The following is a 15,355-nucleotide window of genomic DNA, read 5'->3' on the forward strand; positions in this document are numbered from 1 at the left end:
GATCCCTCTGCAGAGCCAACCTACCCTCAAGCAGGTCAACACGCCCGCCCAGTTTAGTGTCATCTGCGAACTTACTGAGGGTGCATTCGATCCCTTCATCCAGATCATTGATAAAGATATTAAAGAGAACCGGCCCCAGCACCGAGCCCTGGGGGACACCACTTGTGACCGGACACCACCTGGATTTACCACCACTCTCTGGGCACGGCCATCCAGCCAGTTTTTTACCCAGCGAAGAGTACACCTGTCCAGGCCATGAGCAGCCAGTTTCTCCAGGAGAATGCTGTGGGAAACAGTGTCAAAAGCTTTGCAAAAATCCAGGTAGGCAACATCCACAGCTTTCCCCTCATCCGCTAAGTGGGTCACCTTATCATAGAAGGAGATCAGGTTTGACAGGCATGACCTGCCCTTCACAAACCCATGCTGACTGGGCCTGATCACCCTGTTCTCCTGCACGTGCCGTGTAATGGCACTGAGGAGGATCTGTTCCATGACCTTCCCAGGCACCGAGGTCAGACTGACTGGCCTGTAGTTCTTGATGCCCCCCAGGATGCCATTGGCCTCCTTGGCCACCAGGGCCCACTGCTGGCTCATGGGCATCCTGTTGTCCCCCAGGACTCCCAGGTCTCTTTCCACAGAGCTGCCCTCCAGCAGGTCACCCCCACCCTGTCCTGGTGTGGGGGGTTATTCCTCCCCAGGTGCAGCACCCTGCACTTGCCCTGGTTGAATTTCCCCAGGTTTCTCTCCGCCCAACTCTCCAGCCTGGCCAGGTCTCTCTGGATGGCGGCACGGCCTTCTGGGGTGTCAGCCACCCCCCCCCAGCTTTGTGTCATCAGTGAACCTGCTGAGGGTGCGCTCTGTCCCTTCATCCAGGGCACTGATGAATGTCTTGAAGAGGTCTGGCCCCAGCACTGACCCCTGGGGAACACCGCTCCTCACTGACCTCCAACCAGACTCCGTGCCCCTAATCGCGACCCCCTGAGCTCTGTCTTTCAACCAGTTTTCAATGCACCCCACTGTCCCTTCATCCAACCCGCACTTCCTAAGCTTCCCCGTGAGGATGCTGTGGGACACCGTGTCGAACGCCTCGCTGAAGTCAAGGCAGACACCACCCACTGCCCCCCCCTCGTCTGTCCATCCAGCCACGCCGTCATAGAAGGCTGTCAGACTGGTCAGACGTGATTTCCCCTTGGTCAATCCATATTGAGTACTTCTGATAGCTTTCTTTTCCTCCACAATATAAATATATATTACATATATATAATATAAGCACGTATATACATAATATATTTAAAGAGATAGGACAGAGCGTAGCGGCCAGGCCCAGGGCTCGGCCACACTGGCCCCAGTTTATACTTGAGTGGCCCCTTTTACCCCACTTTCTGCCTCCCCTTTGTTCCTCCTGGCTCCCCTTCGTACTGTCCCTGACTGCACTGAAGGTCCTCAACCCTCAGCGGAGCAGAGACACGCTCCAATCGCACGTTCCAGCAGCGACATGTTCTCCAGGCGTTTACCAGAAGGAACAAATACAAAGCAATACTGGAGACAGCAGTCTCATTTCCACCCCACAAAGCCCCAGAGCGTGTGGTGGGACCGTTCCACTCAACGCTCCCTGGAAGGTCCTTTGAGCTTCTAGAAGTTGCTCTCTCCACTTTGGCAAGGCTGAATTTCACCTGAGCTTGACACACACACCCAAAAAATCTCTTCTTAGCCACTGGACACCAGAGCAGACTGCTCCTGCCCCGAGCGGCGTGTTCAGCAGCAGAAGGACACCACCAGTGAAGGCATCCACGCGACCCAGAAAGGAACTGACGTTATGGACGCTACGGATGTGATTTAAAAACGGTCCGCTGGCTTTCTTTTGAACGTAAAGGAGCTGCTATTGAGGCGGACCTTCCCTGAGGTTGCCTGAACCTGTATCTCTCATCTTGCTGTTTTCCATGGCTTCTTTGGGTGGGGGGATGTCCCTCACCCACTGCTGCTGGGGTCAGGATGCTCGTTTGCTCCTTCAGTGAATTTGGGTCATTTGGGTAAACTGGGCTGGAGTTTGATGTTGATACGGGTTCCTATCACCATCTCTGGCTTGCTGCGGCTCGCGCGCGAGAACCAGCCTTTGCAGACAGCGCTACGGGGAAAAGCGGCTCCCCCCTTCCAGCCGTGACAAGCGCCCACGGACACTGAGGGTGGGGAGGTTGAGCTTGAGGCACCTGTTTTGAGGGGAGGTCCTCTGTCAACAGCTGCCTGTGGCAGGGAGGCAGGCAGGGCCGAGATATTGGCACTGCATCGGGAACCAAGGTCTCTTGTTCCAGCAGCTTCCCACCAGTGGCAACCAAGTCAGCCCAGCAAGGCAGGCCTGAGACGGGGTGGTTCAGAAGGCTTATTGCTGATTTGCACCATGGATTTGGCATCGAGAGGTCAGAATTCAGGCACTGGTAAACTTACCAGTGGTAAACTTACTCCCGTAAGCTGAGTAACGGGAGCAAACGCAGACCGCTTTCCCCGGCCTAGCTGAACGCCAGGTCTTCCATGAGGTATGGGTCTACCACCTGGAGGATCTGGTAGAGCCGATCCTGGGCCCGCACCCCTTTCTTCTTAACTAGCTCCAGCAAAACTTGATTCTTCCTTTTACTTGTACCTTGACCTAGCACCTCCTCCTCTTCGTCGCTGTTGATGACATCTGCATCCCGTAAGTGCAGCAGAATGGTGGGGAGCTGCCTCATCCTGGAGCAAAGTGCGGTTTTGTACTCCATCAGGAAGGCTGCACCTAGCAGACACCAAGCCCACGTTACTGTGCTGCATGCGGCCAGGCAGCCGCAGGCGAGTGCCACGCTGTGGTACGTGGCACCCTAAGCCAGCGGACACCACGGCTACGCACTCTGTCCCACAGCCACGTGTCTCCACCCCTCCACCAAAAAGGATGGGCCCCCTGTGCACCAGCGGTGGGAGCACTGGAGGCAGGGCAAGGAAGGGGGCAGGAATGCGAAGCCAGAGCTGGGGGAGGTGAGGTCGGCGGTAGCCCCCATCAGCTGCCAGCAACTGTCCCCTCTGGGATTCCTACAGCGCCTGGGCACGAAGTTGCCGTCCTACCCCCTGCCCTGCAAGGTGAGGACCTCCTAACTCAGAGCACAGGTCCCTCAAAGCTCTGAACTCTCGGAGGATTCCAAGTGGTTTGTAAAGAAACAGAGCCTGGAAAGGCAGCCGATGCCGGCGGAGTGCTGAGCAAGCCGCGGGTCAGCGTGGTGGGCAGCGCTGCCTGGCTTCTGCTCCCAAGCTCCACCCAGCCCTCCTACGTGAGGCTGAGGTGTGCACCCAGACGGGCGTCTCCTTGTAGAATCACAGGATGGTTTGGGTTGAAGGCACCTTAAAGCCCACCCAGTGCCACCCCCTGCCCTGGGCAGGGACACCTCCCACCAGCCCAGGTTGCCCCAAGCCCCGTCCAACCTGGCCTTGAACCCCTCCAGGGATGGGGCAGCCACAGCTTCTCTGGGCAACCTGGGCCAGGGGCTCACCCCGCTCAGAGTGAAAAATTCCTTCCTCATGTCCAACCTAAACCTGCCCTCTCTCAGTTGAGAGCTGTTGCCCCGTGACTTGTCCTTGCTTTTGTCTGCCACCCCCCTCTCCTGGTACTCTTGGGCAGGCTGTAGGCCAGCGTGGTGATTCCACACGCGTGGCAAGGAAAAAGAATAAAGCTGAAATTTCCAAATTTGTGTCTAAGCAAGCCAGGCCTATCTGCTTCAACCTGTGGCTGAGGTGCCTGGGTGTCCTCTTGGATCTGGCCTTTTGTCAGCAAGACGAGATGCAAGAGGCGATGATGAAGTGTTGTGGCCCTGGAGAGATTCGGCTGGGACAATATGTTGAAAACCGCTGGGCAGCAGGTTGTTGTCACTGTATTTGAAGCAAGTAGAAAGCAAAGCCCCTTGGTCAGAAACTCCCGGCCCTGCTGTCCCCTCTGCCAACGCCCGGCCGCGGGCTCCTCCCCAGAGGCACGGCTCTCATGGAAAACACTCCCGTTTGGCACAGGGGCTGCCAGCCCCCAAGCTGGCTGTATGGGACGCGGCAGCTGGACCACTCACTGCAACTCCAGTGGAACGTTGGCTACGGACCGGGAACTTTACTAGCTGCAGCTCATTCTCCGTCACAGCAGCACGTCTGGCCCCAGAAAAGGCAAACCAGTTAGGAGGGTCACCTGCACTACGCCGCTTTACCCACCAGCGCGGCACAGAACGTGCTGTCGACAGGGCAGGAATAGAAGTTTGAGGTTGCAGCTTTACGGCTTTTTGTCTAGAAACTATCATAAGGCTGGGAAAAGAGGCTGATAAACCAGAGGACAGAGAGCTCCAAAGAAAGAGATTCAGACTCCAGAGGCGCAGCTCCGAAACACGGTACTGACCTGACGAGGCCTTGAAGACACGGGCAGAGTGGTCAATATCACCTGAAAGAGAAAGGAGAGAGAGATCACCGCAGGTGCCATCACCGAAATGATGGTGCCTAATCTTCCACAAGGTCTTCCCCAGGTACCTAATCCTCCACGAAGCCGTCACCCGCTCCTGCCCATCTCTGAACTCGGCCAAGGTCCTGGGCTCTGCACGGCAGCAGGGGTAACTTTTAGGAGGTGCCACATTAGACTAACAGAGACGGGGTGCCGAGGCCCACAGAGCGGTACCGTACCACACGCCTGCGGGATGCTGCTGCCCGCAGCTCCTCTGCCAAGCTTCCCCACAGGGGACCCCAGGGGTGGGTGCTGCTACGTGACGTTAGTGGCACGTGTGGTGGCTGCTGAGCTGGCCCGGCAGCAGCTGGGCAGAGAGGCAAGGAGATTAGGAACCTGCCGCTCTGGAGCTGGGTGCGCCTCTGTCCTGCCAGAGGACACGCGAACACGAGTCTTGGCACCCGCCATTGCTAACTCCGCTCCTTCTGCCTCCACCACCCACTGTCCCGGCCGAAGTTCTGCACGGGACTCAGGTCAGTACAGTCAGCCCTAAAGCAGAGCAGTTGTAAGCCACGGTCTCTTGATGCCACCAGAGCAGTCCCCACGCCACCAGCAGGCTTGCTGCGTGCCACCTTTGTGACGCCGCCGTGAGCAGAGGCCTGTGGTGAGGGCAGGCTCTGGTCCACCTGGCCTCACCCCCATCCTGTGGCTCTGGGTCTTGCTTCGCACGTTGGTGTCGCACCAGCAGACCTGGAACAGTTAGTGCTGGCTGGAACACGTCGGTTTTTTAAGATGTTGATTTTCACTAAAATCGTGGCATTCTCCTTACCTGCTCTGCATCGCACAGTGCTTGCACTAGCACGGCCGTGGGGGTTAACGGACTTTTACAAATAAGTAAGATTTCTATGCAAACAGTAGTCAAGAGAGCAGAGAGACACCAATAGCTCCGTCACGCTCTCTTAAACCCCAGCATCTGAAACTCCACGTTAAATCTGAAGCTCTGCTCTACTGCCATCGGGGTGTCCTTTCAGGTCCCTGTTCTTCAGCGGCCAACTGCTGCCCACGCAGGTTTGCTTTCCCTGCAGGATGCACGGACGACTGCGACCACAAAATGTGCGAGACCTGCTTCGGTGGTGCCCCTCCGCTTTTGCTAAGGTGAATGAGACCCAGATGGACCTGCTGCTCCTACCTGACCTCAGTGATGCCTTCCAGACCTTAGTGCCATCGCGCGTGTCTGTCATGCGGAGCCTAGTTCCCCCTCCCATGTCCGCAATGTAAATCTCGACAAAGGGCTGCTGTTTCTTTGGACTCTTGTAGCAAAGTGGCAAGTGTTCCTGCAAAGGTAGGAAGCAAGTTGAGTCTCTGTCACCGTGGGGAGCTGCAGTGAATTCCCGTGCTTCATCCTGCGTTTCCTGGCCGTACCAGCAAGAGGAAAAACAAGGGAAGATGCACGTCAGGGCTCTGCTGCACTGCACCAACCAAATTTTGGTTGGAAGGGACCTCTGGAGTGTCTCATCTGACCTACCTCTCAAAGATGGACCAACATCAAGTCTAGATCTGCTCAGCTGGGGCTTTGTCCAGCTGGGTACTGAAAACCTCCATTTTCAGCAGAGATTCACCACCTTCTGGCCCTCTCTGATGGCTGCATCTCCACCGAGTGATGAAGTTTTTCCTAACGTTTGGCCCGAACTTCTCAGTTTGCAGCTTACGGCTTTTACCTCTTTTACCTGACACGGCCGGGAGCTTGGCTCCGTCATCTTTACAACCACTCTTCAAGGCAGAGGGCCCAGTTACTCCCTGGCCATTCCAGGAAGCGGGAAAACCAAATCCTTCCTCGCGATTCATGGGTTTAAGACTGTGTCTGAATTAAGCTGAAGGTCCTGGCTGTCTGGGGCCGCGTTCAGCTCGGTAACAGGGTTGTAGCTGGAAGGGGAGATGATGAATAAGCTGGAGGGGAGGGATGCCAACCCGGAAAGGCTGGAGAACTTGCTGGCAGGAAGCTCATGCAATTTGGCAAAGGCAGATGTAGAGTCCTGCGTCTGGGATGGAATAGCCCCACATCAGACGGGAGCCCGGGCACTGGGTGGACACAGAAATCAGCTTCACAGGGAAGGACTCGGGAGCCCTGGTGGGCATGCAAGTCGAACAGGAGACAGCACTGTGCCCGGGCAGCAAAGCTGGCCACGTCCCCGTCTGTATTAGCAAGACCACAGCCAAAACAGTGAGGTCAGGGATTCCTTCCCCCTGCTCAGCACTGGCGAGGCCGCATTTGGGCACTGGGTCCAGTTTGGGGCTTTCCAGTACAAGAAAGATGTGGACATCCTGGAGCTCCAGGCTGGCGTGCACGATACGCAGAGGCAGAAGAAGAGAAAGTAACGGGGAGAACTAATCACTGTCTTTAACTACACAAAGGGGGACTAAAGAAAAGACAGAGCCAGCCTCCTGGAGGTGCACAGCGATGAGATGAGAGGCAAGAGGCACAGGCTGCAGCAACAGAAACTCCGATTAGATAACAGATAAGGGAGGGGGGGATCACAATGAGGGCGCTACAACAGGGGACTAGAGACCCAGAGAGGCTGTGGTGTCTCCATCCTTGGAGATATTCAACCTTGACCGGACACGGCCCTGAGCACTTTGATCTAACTTCAAAACTCACATGCTTTGACCAGAGACCTCCCGAGACCCCATCCAACCTAAGCTTCTCTGGCTCCCATTTCATTATTATGGTGCAGCGCAGACCCACAAAAGGAGATTTTTGTAACCAGCCACGAACGCGCTGTTGGACTGCCATCAGCTGCTCCCAGGATGTCACAAACTCCTGTACAAAGCAAGTAACCACAAGGACTAAATGGCCAAACCTTCCCAGATTTTCCCAGACATTGCAATCCGATTGCCACAGGGCACGGTGCTCAAAATCAGAAATTCCCAAATGGATTTTCCATAGAGAAAGAAGTTATGTCACATCATGGCATAGAGAGAAAGTCTCTCTCCAGTCCCACTCCTAAGCTGAAGGAAAGTCACTGCAGAGGAGATGAGGATTAAGGACTTGGGACCACACCTGAGCCAACAGCTCTGAAATCCCTTCTTGCTATGCAGCTACGGTAAGTCCAACAAGTCCCACGTTGTGATTTCTGCCATAAGGAAAAACAAACACAGCCCCTTTGCGGCTTTGGGGTGGGCTCCATGCTCCTCCTGGCGACGTGCGTCATGAAATACCTTTGCCACTTGTACCCAGTACAGCTCCCTGCACCTCTGGCTCTGAGACCCAGTAAGACACGTTCTGGTAGCAGAATACGGCTGAAGACAGAGACTTCTTGTATTGTCTACTTCAGTGAAAAAAAAAAAAAAAAGGAACAATTCCACTTACTTCAGGTGTTATCTCTGCCTGCTTTGTACTGGTCACACGGTAATTGCGGCCCAAGAACAGAGGTCTGAATGGAGGAGGCTTGGGAATAAGCTTTGAATTCCAATTCACTTCTTGTTCTTCAATGGCCTGTAAAAATCAAGCATTGCTTTTGAGAGAGGAAAAAAACCCAAGAGCTGTGAACTGGAGGTAGCCCTCGGAAAGTCAAGAAGAGAAGAGACCGACGCAGTCAGGAGAGACCGCTGGGTGGACTGCAGGCAGTGCTGCGGGCAGGCAGCTCCCGCTCAGCACAGGCAGGAACCTCCCGTGTGCAGGCAGGAACCGGGGCAGGGTGGTGCCCTGTCCCTCTGAGGAAGGGGGAAGGGCTCGCACCCCTCGGGAGAACGGCTGGCATGCAGCCACCGACTGCTGCCCCGGCAGTGGCCAGCAAGTCCTACACCTGCTCCGTGTGGCAGAGCACCCTGTGCCATGGCTTCGCTCGTGCTAGGACACGCTGCGCCAGCCAGAAACACAATTCCTGGAGGCATCTGGGAAAGTGGAGAGTGGGGGAGATGTGGCGGGAGATGGGGGCACAGAACTGCGTGTGAGTCAGAGGCTGGTGGCAGAAAAACTGGGAGGCATCTCTGCTTATCAAATCCAGGCCCTGCTACTGCAGCCGCCCCAGATGTCGTCCTTTTTTAACCTGGTCAAGCTCCCTCCACCTTACCCGCTTCACGGACTTGTCATCTGGGATCAGGTAGAGGTGAAGAGTTGTACTTGCAGCATTGAGCTGCTGGAAGATCAACACCAAAGAGTGCACAGGGAGTGAACAGAAGGCTGAACGTATCTTCCTCCAAAGCACCCCGAGCGCTGAGAAGCTGGGATTCTCCAGGACAGCAGAGAAAGCCATCAGTCTGGTCGGACTCTCCAGGGTCATCTTCCCAGACTCAAAGTGGGCAATGGAGCACAGGCTGGTATTAACGTTTTCTGCAAGAGACAGCAAAGGCAACAAGGTTCTGTTTGTTCTTCCTGGCACCCTCTCAGGCCGCCTCCTTCTCTTGAAGGCTTCAGCAGCAGAAAGGAGACGCGTGCCCCCACACGATGACATGCTCTGCTTTAGGTCCCATGTGTGTCCCGAGCTTTTGGGGTTCAGCAGGGAGTGGCAGGCCTTTGGCAGCCCTCCTGCGGGTTCAGGAAACTGCAAATCTCAAGGTGGCAGCTTGGGACCATGAAAATTGTCAGACTGCACCCGTGCAGCATCCTGCGTACAAGCACCACACCACCGCGTATCGGGGAGGCAGTCGCTGCGTGACGGTTTTTCATCACCAGGGCAGCCTGAACATCCCGTGGTGACATCCCTAGGGGTTACTGGGTCAGAGAGCTCTGCTGACGTCCAGTCACCCGGGTTATCTCTGGAGCACACTTTGCTGTTCACCCGACAGACTGCTACAATCGCAGCACGTTGCTTAGCGCAGCCATGCCAGTGAAGAGTGCGCAGAACCACGGTTCAGCTGACACGACTGCGCTTGCTGGGCCCTGGGCGGGAGGTGGAGCCACCCAACAAGAAACTCTTTTGCAGCGCACTCCGTTGCGGACTTGCCAGGAAGAGTCCCTCGGCCAGCACACCCAGTGCCTGCATCAGGGCATCCCCGCACGGGGGACTGGGACTCCTTTGCATGCTCTGCAGCCCAGCTGCGGGTGCTGATGCTCTTTCTCTGCTCATTAACAGTGGCTCACTAAGAGAGAGGGCTCAGATCCAAGCCTTGTGGCTCCTCGTGTTGCCTGGGTGAAAATGGACTATTTTGTTCCACTTACTCTTCTGCCCAGGCCACCTCCGACCCACTGCATGGGTGGTGGTCCAGCCTGCGGGTGGGTGCAGCTGGTCGGCTCCCGTCCCGCTGGGGCAGAGCGGGGACAGCCGTCGCCATCCACAGCTGCCAGAGGTGCAAAGAGCTGAGAAGCTCTGAGGGGGAGCCCGGCGGCTGGTGTGCAGCTGGGCTGGGGTAGTGCCCAGGGGTCACCGCGACAGCTGGGAGGAGAGGGTGGGCAAGGAGAGGCTGGGGGTGTGGAGCGGGAGCTGGGGAAGGGACCGCTGAAGGCTTGATAGAATGCGAGGGAAGGATGAAGGACGCTAAAGCAAAGCGGAGGAATACAAGGGGGTACACAGGACCTTGGAGGGAAGGGAGAATTTGGCTCTGTCTGGAGAGAGAGGTCTCCAAGGAGCCAGAGATGTCGCTGGGGGCGGACGGGCTGAGGGATGGTGGCTCGGGAGACCCAGGTCCCTGTGGCTGCCGTACCTGCCAGGCAGATGAAGTGGGGGAGACGCACTGCCTGCACAACCCCGGGCTGCACCTCGATGTGGAAGAGGGGTCCGGCAGGCATCCACATTTCCTGGTCAGCCTTGCTCAGGTGCGTGGTCCAGGTGTCGTATCTGTAGGTGACGGTCACTGCCGACTTCACCTCGAAGCCGAGGCCTGTGATGGAGCACCGGAAGATGCCTGCACCAGGGAGGCGAGCTCTGCAGGTGGGAGGGACGACAGGCTCATGCCACCTGGGATGAGGCTTTTGGAAGGTGCTCCCGCCTTCGCCCGACAGCTCTTACCGGTACGCAGTGTGGTGTCCCAGCAAGTCACGGATTCTCCTCGGTGTCACTTCTGGAAGATCCTGCAACACAAGCGTGGCCAGTTTGGGACTGAACGGCACGTTGTGCACTGGGAGCTGCTTGCAGGAGGAGTGCTGGGATTTACAGTGAAGCACGATGCAGCTTGGCGTGGGACTTTGGAGCCTCGCAAGCAGCAGCAGGGGATCAGCAGCTGCTGCCTGGTGCCCAGAAAGGCACCACTCTCACCAGCGAAGAGGCCAGAAGAGTCATTGCCTGGCAACTCCTCTGCCCTGGGAGCCAAAAGAAGCACCGGCCGCATCTGAGGCTCACGACCCCTTTAATGCGGATGCCTGTAGTGGTGCCCAAGAGAAATCCCGCGTGCAGGCACAGCAAGGAGGACGGAACGCTCACCCCACTCGGGCAGACACCACTGGGGTAAGGAAGGCATCGGTTAGTCCACGCGTCCCCCATGCATCAGTAGGAAAGATGGACGTGCATGTTGGACATGTAGTTTGGAGCTCTGGGAGCTGCTCTGCATGTTTCACCCACTGACTTTTAGGATGAATTTTGCAAATGGGAATTCCAGATAGGAAAGTTTCTGTTTCCCAAGAGAGAAAGTGTTGGCTGCTGACTTTCTTGGGAGTAAAGCCTGGGCTTTTCCCTCTCTGCCATGGGGTATCAGCAGACAGGACAGTGGCCACAGGCAGACAAAACGTTTAGCAGCGAGAATAGATTTGGGATGTGAGCAAGTGGAATTTGTCTTCCCATGAACTCGGAAGCTGGGGCAGCCCGTGCTGAGTTAGCATAGCAAAATGGACCGGACTTTTCTGGCAGGTGAAGAATTGCTGTGAATAACAGCTTTTGAAGGCTCACCCAACCTCCCAGGTGACAGCCAGGGTCAGTCCCAGGCTCCCTGGTGTGCCATTTCCTTCGGGTGCAACAGTGCCCTGCCAGGACCGGCAAAGCCCTTACCTCCCTCACGCAGTCCTGGCAGTTTCCCTTCCATGGTGAGTCCATGTTTAGACTGCTATGGAATTGTCCAAAATCATAGCTCACCTGCAGAGGAGAACATAGGGGAAAGCGCTCACAAGCTGTCTTTCTCCCCTCCAGCCGTGCCTGCCTGCTGGAGGCAGCAGGAGAGGTCTTCTGAGAGCACGAGCAACATCTCCAGCATCAGTGCAGTGCTGGCCCTGCTCCCCGCTCCTGCAGGGAGGAAACAGGCCGGCATGGGAGCTGTGCCCGCCTGGCCTGCTGGCGGGGTGAGGTCCTCTCCTGGGAGCGGGGGCAGCAGCTCCTGCCACCCAGCCTGGGGCTGTGGTGGCACCAGGCAGTGCTGGACCTCCCCCCGTCTGCCGGGCTGGCTGTGAGCCCGCGCGCTGCAGCCGTGCCTTCCTCCCCAGCCCCATGCTGCTCCTCCTCACTCAGGCACCCCAGCCTCAGGCATCACGTCCTGCGAGAACTCACCTCCGCGCTCGTCGAGGCCTCGTCTGGCACCAGCTCCCTTAGGGCTAAGCCTGCGAGTGGAAAAGTTGGAAGAAATCGTCATTTCTGGCTCACGTTTGAGAGAAGGAGCCATCCTCAGGCAGCCTTCACCCAACCTTCCCAATCCCATTGGCTGCCCTGGTCCCCCCGTGTACTACCACATCCTCCCCCACCGCAACTTCCACATCCGCCTCCATGAACCGTGGCAGGGACGCGCTCACCACCGGGCAGAGAGTTGAGGTCCCACACTCGCCACCGCGCAGCTCCACCAGGCTCACTGCACCAGGTGGTCAGCGAGGACCAGGACATGGCCTTACCTGAAGACTGAGGTATTAAAGTTCCACCACCACCTCGAACTGCAAGAGAAACACAAAACAGAGGAGAGCTCAGGAGTCAGGATACAACCAGAGCTCAGGAGCCAGGTGGTCAATGAGGACTAGGACATGACCTTACATGAAAATTGAGGTCTGAAAGTTCCACCAGAACCTTGCACTGCAACAAAAACACAAAGCAGGGGAGAGCTCAGGAGCCAGGATACATCCAGAGCTCAGGAGCCAGGTGGTCAGTGAGCACCAGGACATGACCTTACGTGAAACTCGAGGTCTGAAAGTTCCACCAGGACCTTGCACTGCAACAGAAACACAAAGCAGAGGAGAGCTCAGGAGCCAGGATACATCCAGAGCTCAGGAGCCAGGATACATCCAGAGCTCAGGAGCCAGGTGGTCAGTGAGCACCAGGACATGACCTTACGTGAAACTGGAGGTCTGAAAGTTCCACCAGGACCTTGCACTGCAACAGAAACACAAAGCAGAGGAGAGCTCAGGAGCCAGGATACATCCAGAGCTCAGGAGCCAGGATACATCCAGAGCTCAGGAGCCAGGTGGTCAGTGAGCACCAGGACATGGCCTTACCTGAAGGCTGAGCTATTAAAGTTCCACCACCACTTTGAACTGCAAGAGAAACACAAAGCAGAGGAGAGCTCAGGAGCCAGGATACATCCAGAGCTCAGGAGCCAGGTAGTCAATGAGGACCAGGACATGGCCTTACGTGAAGACTGAGCTATTAAAGTTCCACCACCACCTCGAACTGCAAGAGAAACACAAAGCAGAGGAGAGCTCAGGAGTCAGGATACATCCAGAGCTCAGGAACGAGGTAGTCAATGAGGACCAGGACATGGCCTTACCTGAAGGCTGAGCTATTAAAGTTCCACCACCACTTTGAACTGCAAGAGAAACACAAAGCAGAGGAGAGCTCAGGAGCCAGGATACATCCAGAGCTCAGGAGCCAGGTAGTCAATGAGGACCAGGACATGGCCTTACGTGAAGACTGAGCTATTAAAGTTCCACCACCACTTTGAACTGCAAGAGAAACACAAAGCAGAGGAGAGCTCAGGAGCCAGGATACATCCAGAGCTCAGGAGCCAGGTGGTCAGTGAGCACCAGGACATGACCTTACGTGAAACTCGAGGTCTGAAAGTTCCACCAGGACCTTGCACTGCAACAGAAACACAAAGCAGAGGAGAGCTCAGGAGCTAGGTCATGTCTAGAGCAGTATTCCATCCTCTACCTGTCCTCTCCCTCTTCTTCATGCCTTTGCTACGAAACCTCTTCCTGCCAGTTTGTGCCCACTCACACCAAGCTGCTGGGCACCAGGAATCCCACCCAGCTGCCCGTCCCAGGAGGGCAGTGCACACCGCGGGGCTGAGAACACGCTCCCAGCCTCCGCTTCTCCACCCCTCACCGCTGCCATGAGAGCAGCTTCCAGGAGCAGAATCCTTCCTTGCCCTCCTGCCTTTGCCCTGCATAGGTGCGCCCCTGGGCTCTCACCTTCCAGCACAAGCGTGCTCTGGCAGCTCCCTGGTGTGCACACAGCCGCAGCCGCCTTGCCCCGTCCCTGCGGGAGCTCCTGCCTGCGGTCCCGGCCAGGGTCCCTCCCCGGGAGACACCCTGGTCTGCACCCACTTCCCCTCTCCCACCTCCAGACGGATCCTCTCCCACCTCTCCCGAGCCACACCGCACCTACATTCGACATGGTACAAAAAGCAGTTGGGTTTGATTCCATAGTGTCGCAGGGTCAGGTCGTCCTTCATGTATCTCTCATTGTAGATCAGCCTTCCCCTTCCGCGGCTCAGGGCCAGGTCGTACTCCATGCACATCCTACGGTAGGTCAGACTTCCCCCTTCCTGGCTCAGGAAGAAGTCCCACGCTTCCAGCTTAGCGTTAACCTCCCGCACGGTGTCATCCAGAGACACTCTCACCGCGCGTGTGCTGCATGTCGAAGTCTTAATGAAGACGTGGAACTCGCCGGGGCTGTCATCCTCGGGCTCCGCCATCGCGGCTCCTTCGGCCGCCTCAGAACATCCGGGGCTTCGGCTCCGGCACTTCCCGAGAAACCGAAAGCACCGGGGGTGACGTCAGGGCCGTCCCGCCAATCAGAGCGCCCTCGCGCCTGGCTGCGCGCTCCTGCCCGCGCCCGGCCCCGCCCTGCCCGCGCCCGGCCCCTCGTGTCCCCTGGGCTGCTCAGTTCGCACAACCTCCCTCCCTTGTTACTTTCCCTTTCCCCTTTTCCCCAACCCAGCTCCTTTTCCAGGATTCCCTCCCCCGGGGAAGGCGGGGCAGGGCTGTGCAGGCAAGGGCAGTGCTTTTTTTCCCCAAGGGAATGGTGCGGCGGAGGCTTGGATCCAGCCCGGAAAGCAGGTCTGGGGGTGCCAGCGCGTCCCACGCCGGGTTACAGGGTCACCCCAGCGCCTGCCCTTCGCCCTCTCCCCAGCACATCCCTGCCCCGCCTTTCCTGGCAGCGCTGCGAGTGCCCGGCTGGGCAGGATGGCTCTGCCTGCCCCAGGCTGCACGGGGGGCCAGCGCGGCCCCGTCCCTGCGGCAGTGGCGTGGGGGTGTGTGTGTGGGGGGGGATAATTTGGGGGTGGCGGGAGCTGCAGGGCTGTGTGTTGTCACCTTCCTGCCCCCTGCAGAGCTGGCAGGGGGAGGCAGCGTGGCGGGCAGCTGCCTGCCCCTGCTGTCACGGCCCCACAGGCCCTGCCCCACAGCACCCACCAGCCCCACCGGCAGCCCCAGGACGGCTGAGCACGCTGCCACGCACCCCAGGGCAGCCCAGGAGCCGGGCAGGAGGGGCAGGATCTGCTGGCGACATTCAGGGCTGCCTCTTGCCCTGGCACAGGGCGAATGAGGACATTTCAGCGACCGCCCCTGCGGTCCAGGCCGTGTCCAACGTGGGAGTAGCGTCAGGGTGATGGAGTCAGTGCCCGTAGCCCAGGGCTGCACGGTGACGACGGGGGCACGCGCTGCCCAGCAGCTCTGTGGTATTTATGGGTATTTATGGGGCTGCCCGCACGCCCTGCCGTGGCGGGTCCCTGCTCTAGCCCAGGTCACCCCACCGCGGGCAGAGCTCCGTCTCCCGCTGTTCCCTGGGCAGCTCAGCCCCGCAGTGCTGACGGTGTCTCTCTGTCCCTCCCCTGGAGCGACGCGCTCAGCCCTGCGAGGTG

General features: G+C 57.7%; 1 protein-coding gene across 8 annotated transcripts; it reads right to left on the reverse strand.

Annotated features, from left to right (window-relative positions):
• Positions 1-292: 292 nt before the first annotated feature.
• Positions 293-14,237, reverse strand: LOC134522828 (caspase recruitment domain-containing protein 8-like). 8 transcript variants are annotated; one of them, XM_063351004.1, is made up of 20 exons: positions 13,879-14,236; positions 13,312-13,350; positions 13,176-13,214; positions 13,040-13,078; positions 12,904-12,942; positions 12,768-12,806; positions 12,607-12,645; positions 12,446-12,484; positions 12,310-12,348; positions 12,174-12,212; positions 11,839-11,888; positions 11,347-11,430; positions 10,375-10,436; positions 10,070-10,290; positions 8,500-8,759; positions 7,797-7,922; positions 5,619-5,763; positions 4,391-4,432; positions 3,740-3,885; positions 2,625-2,764 (listed from the first exon to the last, which is right to left on the reverse strand). In XM_063351004.1, the coding sequence occupies exons 1-20, from the start codon at positions 14,186-14,188 to the stop codon at positions 2,750-2,752; spliced, it is 1,812 nt and encodes a 603-aa protein (XP_063207074.1). In that variant the 5' UTR covers positions 14,189-14,236; the 3' UTR covers positions 2,625-2,749. The 8 variants fall into 8 exon arrangements, with proteins under 8 accessions (XP_063207069.1, XP_063207074.1, XP_063207073.1 ...); XM_063351003.1 differs by lacking the exon at positions 2,625-2,764 and having other exon boundaries at positions 2,784-3,885; positions 13,879-14,012; positions 14,114-14,236; XM_063350999.1 differs by lacking the exon at positions 3,740-3,885 and having other exon boundaries at positions 293-2,764.
• Between the last annotated feature and the right edge of the window lie 1,118 nt (positions 14,238-15,355).

The sequence above is a fragment of the Chroicocephalus ridibundus genome, chromosome 13 (genome assembly GCF_963924245.1).
Source record: "Chroicocephalus ridibundus chromosome 13, bChrRid1.1, whole genome shotgun sequence".
Taxonomy (NCBI): Eukaryota; Metazoa; Chordata; class Aves; order Charadriiformes; family Laridae; genus Chroicocephalus; species Chroicocephalus ridibundus.